The sequence below is a fragment of the Podarcis vaucheri genome (assembly GCF_965113315.1).
Source record: "Podarcis vaucheri genome assembly, chromosome: 13".
Classification (NCBI taxonomy): domain Eukaryota; kingdom Metazoa; phylum Chordata; class Lepidosauria; order Squamata; family Lacertidae; genus Podarcis; species Podarcis vaucheri.
In genome coordinates, this window is record NC_138751.1 from 46672316 (window position 1) to 46685136 (window position 12821).

The following is a 12821-nucleotide window of genomic DNA, read 5'->3' on the forward strand; positions in this document are numbered from 1 at the left end:
CTGCTATGCAGGAATATTCAGCAGTCCCTTATGGGGATCAAACCTGCAACCTTGGCACTATCAGAACCATGCTCTAAACAACTAAGAAGCCCAGGCTGGCCAAAGTTCCAGAAAGACTGGCAGCACTTACTCCAAGGCTTTTATGAGAGCGAGAGATTATGCTTCTTGTGAACATTATTCTCCCACCCCTTGGAAGATGCATTTTGGAAGGACTGCCTCAAACTCATAGGGGTGCCACAGAAATAATGTAGTTGGGTCAAGAGAGCGGTGGACTCAAAAAGGTGGGAAACGTCTGGCCTAGGCTCTGGCAACCTCTAGGTTGGGTTATTGCAACACATTATAAATGGGGCTGCCTTTGAAGATGGTTCAGAAACTGCAACTGGTGTAGAATTTGCTGTCCAGATTGTTGACCAGGACAGGCGAAACTTACACCAATTCTTGCACAACTGCACTGGCTACAAATTAGTTTCCAGGCTCCATTCAAAGTGCAGGGGAGCTGTGCAGGACCCCAATACATCAAGGACCACATCTCCTCATACAAGTCCAACCCTTTGATTGTCATCTGAGGCCCTTCACTGTGTCCCCTTGTGTGCACAGGTCTGGAGGGTGGCAACGTGAGAATAGGCCTTTTCAGTGATGGCTCTCCCCTTGTGGAATGTTCTCCCCATACGGAGGGTCTGCTGACTACTGACCGAGCTATGATCCCGTAATCTTTACCTGTTTTTAGGTGCCATGCATTCTCCCCCCCCTTTTACCTGGACTTTTAGCCCTTGATGTGATGTTTTTTAAAGCATTTGTGGCTTCTTGCAGTGGAATAGGATCTTTAAGATCACAGTTTTATTGCTATAGATGTTGGTTTTTAAGGTTTCTATTGGTTTTGTTTGTTGCAACTGTTTCCCCCCCCCCCTATTTCAGTTTTGTTTGTACAGTCATACCTCGGGTTACAGATGCTTCAGGTTGCGCGTTTTCGGATTGCACACTGCGCCAAACCCGGAAGTACCGGAACAGGTTACTTCCGGGTTTCGGCACTCGCACATGCACAGAAAAACTAAATTGCGCTTTGCGCATGTGCGGAAGCACCGAATCGCATCCCACGCATGCACAGATGCGGTGCTGCAGGGTTGCGAACGTGCCTCCCGTACGGATCACGTTCGCAACCCGAGCGTCCATTGTAAATCGCTTTGGGTCACATTTGTGAGAAAAGCGACTAGATCATCATCATCTCTAGCACTGTTGAGACTCAATAGAAATAGACCTGTTCACTCTTAGGCATGACAGCTTCAAGCAGTCCAACTGGTCAGCCTGTGTAGAGTGTGGCAGGACACTTCATGCATTCAGAAATGAGCCATCATGATTCTCTCTAGCATGACTTCCACTTCATCCCCTTTTTTATTGCCATCTTACCTAGTAAGTGAGCTGGAATGGGGCCTTTCAGGTTGACGTACGTAGGGCCATAGCGCTCATACAGTTTCCTCCTGACAAAAGCATGCAGGTTTAGGTAAAGGGGCTCCAGCTGGTGATAGAGCTGCTCCAGGTCATCCTCGAAAGTTGGTGAATCATACCAGGAACGCCAATAGTCACCGGTATCCTTGAAGCCTGGACGCCAACAAGAGCACAGAACCCAAAGGAAGTCACACATGCATAATCTCAACACAAGGTAGGAGAATCATTCCCCCACCACATCATATATCCATGTTGTTCAATGTCTGTCTGTTCTAAAGGCACAGAGCACACAACCACAAACTGAAAACCAATTCACATGATCATTTTTGGCATGGTTGTTGTTAAGTTGTGGGTGAACATATTAGACGACACAGCAATTCTTCAAACGGCTCTTGTTTATTCACAGGCCAGGCCAGAACTGAACTGAAGGGTTCAGCCAGCCTGCTTATATAGAGCTCCACTACAACGCAACAGTAACCACTTTCTGTAACTATCCAATCACTGAACGTCACTTTCAATCCCTTATTTGCATAACTATCTACAGTATCCCCCTGCTGGCCCAGGGTGAGAACTTCAGTACATAACAGTTGTGTGGCGGGGTAAGTCAAAATTTATTGTTGCAGTGATGACCCTCTCCCAAACATGTTGACACATGCTCACCATTCCCTCAAATATTTTCAAAATGGGATGGGAATCAGTTGAGAATGTGCGTGCTGAGGTAACACACCATAAATCATCAGATCACAGTGGCTTCACTCTGGCATTGCAGACCCATTGTCCAAATGGGTCCTCTCTTAGGAAACATGGAGAATACATTTCTGAAAGGAGGGCAGTAGGGAGAGCTACAATATTCAAGCTTTCTCTGAAGCTTTCAATCACCTTTTTTGCCTAACGTAAAATGCCCCAGCTGCTTGCAGCTTTCTTCGTAAGGCGGTCTTTCGATCCCATGAGTGGCCCATTTCCTATTTCCACCCCCCAATCCATATTTAAAGCATCTCACCATCCATTTTGTAGGCCTCGTTGCTTAGTTCAACAAATTCCTGATACTTGGGCCGCTGAGGATTGCCAGCTGCGTTGTGCCACCCTTCCCAGGCATAGAGCAGTTTCCTGTAATTGCGAGAGGTGGCCATGATGTCCGTTATCTCTGAGAAGTGAGTGCGGGAGAAGAGACCAGAAACAAAAAAACAAAAACAAAAAACACAGAAAATGGTCATAGGTTGAAAAGAACCCATTTTGTGGGTGATGTACCTCATCGTAAGGGCAGTGCTATTTATTCAGTGTTATTGTTCAGGGACAAAGGAGTCCCCTCCCCTCATGTTTGGGGCTATTTTTGATTTGGTGGTAGATTCAGAAGCATCTCAACAGCACCAGTTTCTGTCTTTCAAACTGGGAAACACTAATTCTGGGTTTGCTGGCAGCTGAGCGCTTGTAACTTCTCTCAAAAGTGCCCTAGTTTTTGAAATGCAGTGGTACTTCGGGTTGCATACACTTCAGGTTACATACGCTTCAGGTTACAGACTCTGCTAACCCAGAAATATTACCTCGGGTTAAGAACTTTGCTTCAGGATGAGAACAGAAATCGTGCTCTGGCGGTGTGGCGGCAGCAGGAGGCCCCATTAGCTAAAGTGGTGCTTCAGGTTAAGAACAGACCTCCGGAACGAATTAAGTACTTAACTCAAGGTACCACTGTATGTAAATCTTTGGACACAGCTGCTACACATAATTTCTATTCTAGCCCTTATTAATGTAGAGTGATACATTTGGTGGCCAAATAAATGGCTGAAACACTTTAAAGGAAGACATCATTTTTAAGAGCTCCAAATCAATCAGACTCTTCAAGAGTTGTGTCAGGGGTTGTGGGGGCAAGATGGTCTCACACTTGAAAAATAAGCATACTGTTGAACAGGAGCTGAGAACTTATGGGTCTCTGAGTGTTTCTGGACTACAGCTCACACTATCCCTCACCATTGGCTGCGTTAGCTTCCTAGAGTGGCTAGGAGTTGGAATAATACTAGTACAACAACAACAGCTGGATAGCCACATGTTCCACAAGTGCTGTAGAATATGAACCAAGACAATCTGTGGCATGATAAGCACCACGTAAATATTTGTAAACATCAAAGCAAGCATGTGACATTTTATGCCACTACAATGTCACAGTTACCAGTGACCATGGGACTTGTGGTATTTCTGACACAGCCCTCAGATCTCAACAAATCACCTCCCCCTTGAGGTGCTCCCGTGTTGAAAGCAATCACGTAGATTGGGGTGTGGGAGGGTCATGCTAATGAGAACAGGAAGATACACACCTGGTTCTAAAGCCCAACAGCTGGAATTCTGATTTGGCAGACATACTTTGGAAGTGGAGTAGATATTGTCCATCTCACTCAGAATAGTGTTATACTTAGAAAGGAAAGAGAAATAGTCCAGGTTAGTGTGATAGTCCCATACCTGCTAGTTCTACGAAGTCACTCCTTTTCGGCCCAGCCACATTGTTACCTGTTCCACACCTCAGGTCTCCTTTGTACCCTATAATCTATCATAGTTTCAACAGAGAATGGCTGCCGGGTGGCAACAGCAAGAACACCCAGGGAGGCTGCCTCAAACACAGGCTTCCTGAGTAGGGTTCAAAATTATTTATTTTATGATGAACTTGAAACTTAGGTGTCTGTAGCCAGCCAAGTCAGGAACGGGACAAAAAAACACCTTCGTTTTCCCTGTAATCTTGCATTATTGAAAGTACAAAACTATTGGGCGAGTCCCTTTTGTTTCAGCATAAAAGCCTTCTCACATGACTTTGATGTGGCGTTGCTGCCTGCATCATCAAGGCCCTGATCAGGCTACGCTACACACCATTGAGTGGAAGTCAGGACTCTGGTGTCCTCACCACCATAACCTGGCCAAGGCATGCACGGTCAAAGGAACAAGAGGAGGCCGGCCTGAAATTCAGTGTGGGCTGGGAGAAAATGGGAAATGCAAAGTGGGTGGCAGAGGGCAGTAGAGGTGTACAGAATCAATTCTTCACAACTTAAAAAGCGATGGGAGGGGAGGGTGGCGAGCAAGGATAGATAATGGCGGAATTTGGAAAGGAGGAGGCCAGCATTGCATCGGCCTTCAGGGCAGAGGTGGATTTTGGGCAGTGTGACCAGTTCCACCACACTGGGCGCTGCAACTATGACGTAGTGAATTCAGCAGAATGGAAGACGAGAGGCACAGGGGGTGCTCAATTTTGGAGTCTCTGAAATCTGAAAGGCCAAAGTCTGCCCTGTTTAGGGTAAGGTACATAAGAGAAGAAAGTTGCTCTTGGGGGTGGGGAGAGGCACAGTAGTGGGAGAAGGGAGTCGTGTTAGGATGAAGGCTGATTGCTGGAAGAAAAGGTTGTGAAGCGTGCCTGCATTCAGGGCACATGAGAACATGAAAGAGAGCAAAAGGAGTTAGCAAGTGCTTTGATGTTAGATAACCATCTCCAGTAAGTATAATACTCCGGGGCAGGGGTAGAAAGGTAATAAGTTTCAGGGAGTAAGACTGGGCACCAACAAAGGTTCGTATAGTTAAAGCTATGGTTTTCCCAGTAGTGATGTATGGAAGTGAGAGCTGGACCATAAAGAAGGCTGATCGCCGAAGAATTGATGCTTTTGAATTATGGTGCTGGACCTTCAAGCTTCAAAGAGGTTCAGGAGTTAACCTCTAAAGATGCTGAGCCTTGGTTTAATGCCATAAAGGTTCCCATACCTTCTCTGAGCTACTAAGAACAGCAGTTGCCGTCTTAGCAAACTCATCAGCAAATCTCTTTGGAGGTCTGCCTTTGGTCGCTTTTTCAGATCTGCGTACTAGACACAAGTCTTCTGGACTCATCTCCTCCTTCTTAGGAGAAAAGTGACCAATGGTGAACAGTGGTTCTTCCAGTTCATTGTCAGACGCATCAGATGCTCTGACTGAGGCCTTTGCGCTCATGTAGTCTGCTGAGTGCATCTTTTGCTGTGCTGATAGAGTGTGCTGATAGAGCGTGCACCAGTCCTTGGAATGTGGAAAGCTATTTCCGAGGCTTTTGTCACTAATTGATTGATACTGCGTTTCTACGGGAGGGCGTTCCACAGGGCGGGCACCATTACCAAAAAGGCCCTCTGCCTGGTTCCCTGTAACTTGGCTTTTCGCAGTGAGGGAACCACCAGAAGGCCCTCGGCGCTGGACCTCAGTCTCCAGGCAGAACAATGGGGTGGAGATGCTCCTTCAGGTATACTGGGCCGAGGCTGTTTAGGGCTTTAAAGGTCAGCACCAACACTTTGAATTGTGCTCAGAAAAGAGGTCAATTAGAGCAGTAGGGTTCATAAGGTGCACTGCAGCCAATCATCTGGGACATGTGGGCCTTCTTGTTGGCTGTGTCTTTCATTAATAGGTAGTGAAGGGCTAACTCGCCAGGATCTGGGGCTGTGAGCTCCCATTCTGCCACACTCTTTGTACCTTTTCAGTGCAGAATCCCAGGTGGCCAGAATGGGTATTTGGTACCACTGGCTGATGGTGTGCTAACAAAGCTGAGCTAGTCCCCGGAGAAGCTTGGCAGCAAAGCTTTGCATGCAGAAGGTCGCAGGTTCAATCCCTGAGAACCCCAGCTAGGGCTGGGAAGAAACCCTCTTTGAACCCCTGGAAGGTTGCTGCCATTCAATGCCAACAATGTGTAGTTCAGTGGTGCGACTCACTAAAGGGAGCTTGCAATGCTCCTCTATCACCGAGTTAAAGTTAGTAAAAGACTATTTATATAAAAGACACCGAACAAAAGCCACTTGGGTAGAATTCCTAGCTTGCAGATGTACTCTGCTATGCAGCTGTTTGTTTTATTTTTAATCTTTCCTTATATCAACTCAAAAATAAACAAAGTTCAGATTGGTTTTCCATTCACAAAACAAGCTTTGGATGGGTTGGGATATGTTTACTCTGAAAGTACAAGGAACAACTTTATGACAGTTTCTTTGGGGGGGAGAGGCAAAATGAAATATTTGTCATCATTGCAACTACAGTCTCAGCTACAGTTCCCATGTTTTTTTATAGTTTTGTTTGTTTTTTAAAAAATCAATTCCACAAACTGGCTTCTTGCCCTGGGAACCAGACTGGCAGGAGTAAATTAAGCTCACGTATTCTTTCTTATCAAGCAGGAGAATGAGGAGTAGGGGATTGGGGGGGGGTAATTTGTTCTTTCTTGGTTACAACTAAGCATCTTAGCTGTACCCATATAGGAACAGCAGGAAGATAATATTCAAATCCAGCCCTTTTCGAATAAATGGCAGAGCTTTATCTTGTTTGAAAATAAAAACAACATCAATAATAACAGCCCCCATGAAATATGCTAGTTGTATCTGGAATAGCAGACAATTCTTTTCCTCCCCCCCCCTTTTAATGAAAGTTTTTCTAGGTAAAGATATTAAAAAGAGGAATAATAATATGCTTTCCTTTAACTTATGATAGAATGTGCTATCTTCACACACTGTTTGCTCCCTTATTTAAGCTTGCATTGCTTTGTATTTAGTATGCATGCAGACGTGGGGGGGAGCAAGGCCAATATCTGATGCCCCCCAGCCCTTGCTCTACCTTCCCAAAGCTGGAGAAGAGGGAACCTGGGCTTTGAGAAGGAGGCACGAAGCTCTGCAGGGTCCTAGAGCCCTCCTACCTCCTTCCCAAAGCTTGTAAAGCACTAACTAGGCTTTGGGAAGGAGACGGGAGGACTCTAGGACCTGTCAAAGCCTCATGGCTTGAGGGGGCCATCAAATGTTGCCCGGGGCCACCAAGAAAAGGCCTTGCGGGCGGAATGTAGCCCTCAGGCTGTTGGATCACCATGATAATACAACATGTTTCTTAGGAATGTAGACTGATGGATTTATGGGAAAGTAGGGACGCGGGTGGCGCTGTGGGATAAACCACTGAGCCTAGGGCTTGCCGATCAGAAGGTCGGCAGTTCAAATCCCCGCAACGGGGTGAGCTCCCGTTGCTCGGTCCTAGCTCCTGCCAACCTAGCAGTTTGAAAGCACAAGTAGATAAATAAGTACCACTGTGGCAGGAAGGTAAACGGCATTTCCATGCGCTGCTCTGGTTTCAACAGAAGCAGGTTAGTCATGCTGGCCACATGACCCAGAAAAACTGTCTGTGGACAAATGTCGGCTCCCTTGGCCAGTAAAGTGAGATGAGCGCTGCAACCCCAGAGTCATTCGCGACTGGACATAACTGTCAGGGGTCCTTTACCTTTACCTTTTTAGGCATCTATAACATGTTGGCATGCAAAGGATAATGCCCCCTTTTTCCTTCTCTCTTTTCTTTCCTGTGTTATAAATTACATTTTTCAAACTTTTAAACTTTTATTTAGCAGTTGGGAATTTTGCAATGAACCAAACAGTTAGTAATAACATGCTTTTAAAAAAAGTTTTCTTTTTTTGTTTAATAAAAATGATTTTTTTAAAAAAGGAAAAGAAATCCAGTCCGTTTTATGTTCCCATATTCTGCTGGTACATACCGATAAATTCAGGGCAACAGCATCCCATTTGGATCGGGACCCTGAGGCTGAGGAAATGATGCATAAACGCCGCAGCTAGCTATTTTCCCACTGAAAATCACTCCACAAAGCTGCTGTTTGCCCATTGGGGGGAACTGTTAACCACTGCTATGCTGCCACAATTGCTAAAATTTAGAAACGAGCGACCACCTACTTTGACCTTGGATTAAAACAACAGGGATTCCCGTACAGGGATGGTGGTCAGATCATTCTATCCACAGAACTAAAAAAAAAGGACTCCCTCTTTCCAGTTTGAAGCAACATCACTGTGAAATTGCTTTACATGCTCCACTAGACTAGTTGGAAAGAATTAGCTGCAGAACACTAAGAACAGGAAAGGGGATGGATTACTAGCAGGAGGGGATAAGAACTCCTTTGAGCTGTCTCTCTCTCGCTCTCTGCCTTGGCAGAATTTGCTGCTAAATGCTTCACTTATCTCCATGGCATATTTGGGAAACTTAGCAGGAATTTAGCCTCCATGGCCAGTCTCTCTGACACAAGTCACTAGTGCTCGTGGGGCAGCCCTGCAGTAGCTTACATACATTCTTTGGTCTTTCCCTCCAACCTTACCATGACTTTTGGATGCTGCATATGATCTAAGATGAAGAATAACACAAATGGCTCCTTTGGCGGAGACTTCAACACCAGGCTGCAAATGCTATATCCCCTGACTTGGGAGTTAAGCCCTGTTGAGCCTAATGGGACTTCTGAGTAGACCTATCTAAAATTGCACTGTTAATGTAGTTTGTAGAGTCCCAAAAGGCTGGAGCTGGAACATACTTTACCTTACCCCAGCAGATAATCAGCTTCCTCAGAGATGTCACTAGGAATTTATTTATGTATTTGTAGTTTATTTATTTTAACAATTTATGTACTGCTTAAGGGATGCGGGTGGCGGTGTGGGTTAAACCACAGAGCCTAGGACTTGCCGATCAGAAGGTCGGCGGTTTGAATCCCTGCGACAGGGTGAGCTCCTCTTGCTAGGTCCCTGCTCCTGCCAACCTAGCAGTTCGAAAGCACGTCAAAGTGCAAGTAGATAAATAGGTACCGCTCCGGCGGGAAGGTAAACGGCGTTTCTGTGCGCTGCTCTGGTTTGCCAGAAGCGGCTTAGTCATGCTGGCCACATGACCTGGAATTTTACGCCGGCTCCCTCAGCCAATAAAGCGAGATAAGCGCTGCAACCCCAGAGTCAGCCACAACTGGACCTAATGGTCAGGGGTCCCTTTACCTTTACCTTACATATACTGCTTAGTATGTAAGCCTGAATCATCCATATCCACCGAGCAGGTGTAGACTCCCTTTGTCTGGAGTTGTGTCCTTACCCGTTGCCGCTTATCCATGGGTAGGTTGGAGGGTCCCAGGGTTTGGATGGATCTGACGATCTCCTTCAGCTGAGGATCAGTGAAGTTCTGCCAGATGTTGCCAAAGCTCTCCTTTGCTTTCTTCCCCCAAACCTCTGTGAATTCTTGCTCCTTCAAAGAGGCTGCTACCTGCAAAGGGGTGGTGGTGGAATACATAGATACAGGTAAGCACACAGTAACTGGGTACCTTCAACGGTCCATCTTGGTTGGTCCCAGACAGACTGGCAGCCACCAAAACCTTGGCACTAGTGCTGTGCTGAAATCTGCCCTGCAGTTTCTGAAAGGTCTTGCAAAGCAACAGTTTCCTTTTTGGGGGTTGTTTTGGTCTCATCCTCAATACGTTTTAGAATTTCTTCAGACTTCTGATAGAAGCGGGGTTTTGAGTGTATCTTATTATTATTGCAAGGAGGTCAAGCGTGGCAGGTGCATTTTTCCTCTGCCGCTTCCCTGGCTGCCCAGTCGTTCTCATCTGAAAACGCCACACGGGAAGGAGCGACCTGGGAGTGCACCTGGGAGGGCTGCAGGGTGCAGACCACTGGCGAGCTGATTTGTAGCATGGGCGAAAGGGTGCTTCAGAGCACCCCTCTGCCACCCCAAAAGTAAAGCAAGTGCAACAAAAACCCTGCACCTGGCTCATGAGAATTTCACTAAAATTTTCTCCCCCTTCTGAAAAAATTTAATTGCAATTTATTGTATCATTAAATAAGTGTGTGTGTGTGTGTGTGTGTGTGTGTGTGTTCAGCACACCACTGCCTGCCATTGATGCATTTTTCAGCCCTTAAAAATCAGGCAAGGAGATTGTGGTAGCTCCATTGTGCTCTCTCCTCAAGATAGCAAAAGCACAGTGACGGAATCATAGAACTGTATGAGTTGGAAGGGTCCCTGAGGATCATCTAGTCTAGTCCAACCCCCTGCAACGCAGGAATATGCAGCTGTCCCATGCAGGGATTCGAACCTGCAACCTTGGTGTTATCAGCACCACACTGTAACCAACTGAGCTAAATGATTAGTTTTGGCTGGCTTTGAAGCACCTATGGGCCCTGGCAGTGGAGCTGGGGAATTTCATCCTCTCCGTGATTATTGCAGTTTCTGGTTTAAGCCAACAGCACACTTTTTAGACATGGATCTTCCACAATATTTATTTATTATCAACATTATATTTTTGAATTTTGCAAGAAGGCCTTTCCATCCAACAATAAGCAATACAGTGGTACCTTGGGTTACATAAGCTTCAGGTTACAAACTCCGCTAACCCAGAAATAGTGCTTCAGATTAAGAACTCTGCTTCAGGATAAGAACAGAAATCGGGTTCCAGCAGCGCGGCAGCAGCAGGAGGCCCCATTAGCTAAAGTGGTGCTTCAAGTTAAGAACGGTTTCAGGTTAAGAACGGACCTCCGGAACAAATTAAGTACATAACCAAAGGTACCACTGTATAGGGGAACTCTTTTAAGTGTTTTGTAGCAGGAGGGTCTAGGACAGAGCCCTGGATCAGAGTGATAATCCAAAAGGCTTACTACCATTGTAGCTTCCTAGTTGATTTCACACTAGTGATTTAGTCTGCAACCACTTGCTTGTTATGTGGAATCCAGGAAAAGTTACGGCCAACCTGCTGCATTTAAATTGCTGCGGCTGCTGTTGTCCTCCCATCATTTTCAGGCCTATGGTGATTATTCCTACCTGCTCCCCCCCCCCCCCGCCAATGGAATTGCGCCACCAGCTTGTATTGGAGTTATTATATTTTCTTTAGGGCTTCTGTGTCTCAGTTAGAAACTTTCACTTTGTACCTTGTGTCTCTAATTGTTTCCTGTTCAGCACGGCGTTGCATTAGTGGCGTTGACCATTAACTGGTTAGTTCCTGTTCCCTGAAGGAGAGTGGCTTGAATTACTGAGGTTTTCCTTTTACTTTATTAAAGTGTGAAATGACAGTATTTCGCCATAAAATAAAAAAAGGAAAAAAACAATGAGAGGGAAAGACTGTTTGAAGCTCTCCACCCCCACCCCAAGGAATGAGATCTTACTAATTAAGGGGCAGCTCATCACTAATGCCGTGTCACTTTAACAGGAAGCAATTGGAGGCAAAAGCTGCAAGGAGGAAGTGTTTAATCAAAGTTGCAGGGTGCTGCTGAATGCTTTTTGCTTTTGACTAGGGATGGTGTAGAAATTTGATTCAATCTGCATTTAAAGATGAATCACATTTTCCAAAACAGGAAGAGAAAACAAACCACAGCCGTCCTTTGAAATCTCCAGTCAAGTAACGTGTACAAAAAGGCATATACAGTGGTACCTCAGGTTAAGTACTTAATTCGTTCTGGAGGTCTGTTCTTAACCTGAAACAGTTCTTAACCTGAAGCACCACTTTAGCTAATCGGGCTTCCTGCTGCTGCCGTGCCGCCGGAGCACAATTTCTGTTCTTATCCTGAAGCAAAGTTCTTAACCTGAAGCACTATTTCTGGGATAGCAGAGTCTGTAACCTGAAGCATATGTAACCTGAAGCGTATGTAACCCGAGGTACCACTGTATTAGTGAAAATGACATACAACAACTCATTATATTAAGGAAAAATGGTCTGCAGAAATATGTATATTAGAAAAAATTGCATAGAAAATATGTATATTTGGAGAGATTTGGACTAAAATGTGGATGAATTTTCATGAGATTTTGTTTGTTTGAATGGCAAACTAATGTGGAAATGTGAACTTAAGGCTGGAACAATGAAAAATAGAGAGAACCCAGAACTGCCAATTTCACCCATCCCTACTTCTGAGTAAACAGGATAAAAGGATCACCCTTTAAAATTCCACTTCTAGCTGATGACAGAAAAGGAATCCCCTCAGCTGTAACCTCTGTGTTTGGAGACCTCAAGGATATGAAAGTACAGGTCCTCAAAATGTAACAAGAAGTCCACAAGTGTAAGAGTTTCCCAACCTCATACAAAAACTGCATGCTAGAGTAAACTGAAGTCCAGGAAAAATATAGTTACCAAATCAGAAGGTGGTGGATGGATGCTAACTTTGTTACCAGGAAATGTGCTTCCTTGCAGATTAGGAGGCAATTTCCAAAAATAACATGCCACTTCGTAGGGAAAACAAACTCCCAATGTAGCAGGTAATTGAGAGTTACGAAACAACAAACAGAAAGCCTGAACAGAAATATGGGCAAACTGTGCCAAAAATAAATAGAAAGGAAATCCTGTGTACCAAGCCTATTTGCATGCAGAAATCCATCAGTTACAGTACATCATTTCTTGCTTAAGATAAGAGTGTCCCCTCCTCCACCACAGCTTTGAAAGGCTAGGGTGACAGAACTGAGATTCCAAGAAAACAGGGATTTGTGGCAGAGCTGCAGTCTGCCCCCCCCACTAATTACTGAGCCTTTGACCACATTTCCATCTACAGTATTTATTTGTTCCATCGCATTTCTAACATGCCCTTTTGCCATAAGGTCCCAGGATGTGTTACACAAAATAAAAATAACACAAT

General features: G+C 45.2%; 1 protein-coding gene across 1 annotated transcript in view; it reads right to left on the minus strand.

Annotated features, from left to right (window-relative positions):
• ACE (angiotensin I converting enzyme) overlaps nt 1-12821 on the minus strand; it is a 54725-nt gene that overhangs the window by 28227 nt on the left and 13677 nt on the right. The window contains exons 2-5 of the mRNA XM_082194715.1: nt 9304-9471; nt 3753-3846; nt 2444-2587; nt 1405-1596 (exon numbers count right to left, since the gene is read on the minus strand). Of these exons, the coding sequence (XP_082050841.1) occupies nt 1405-1596; nt 2444-2587; nt 3753-3846; nt 9304-9471 (598 nt within the window). The remainder of the gene's footprint in view (nt 1-1404; nt 1597-2443; nt 2588-3752; nt 3847-9303; nt 9472-12821) is intronic.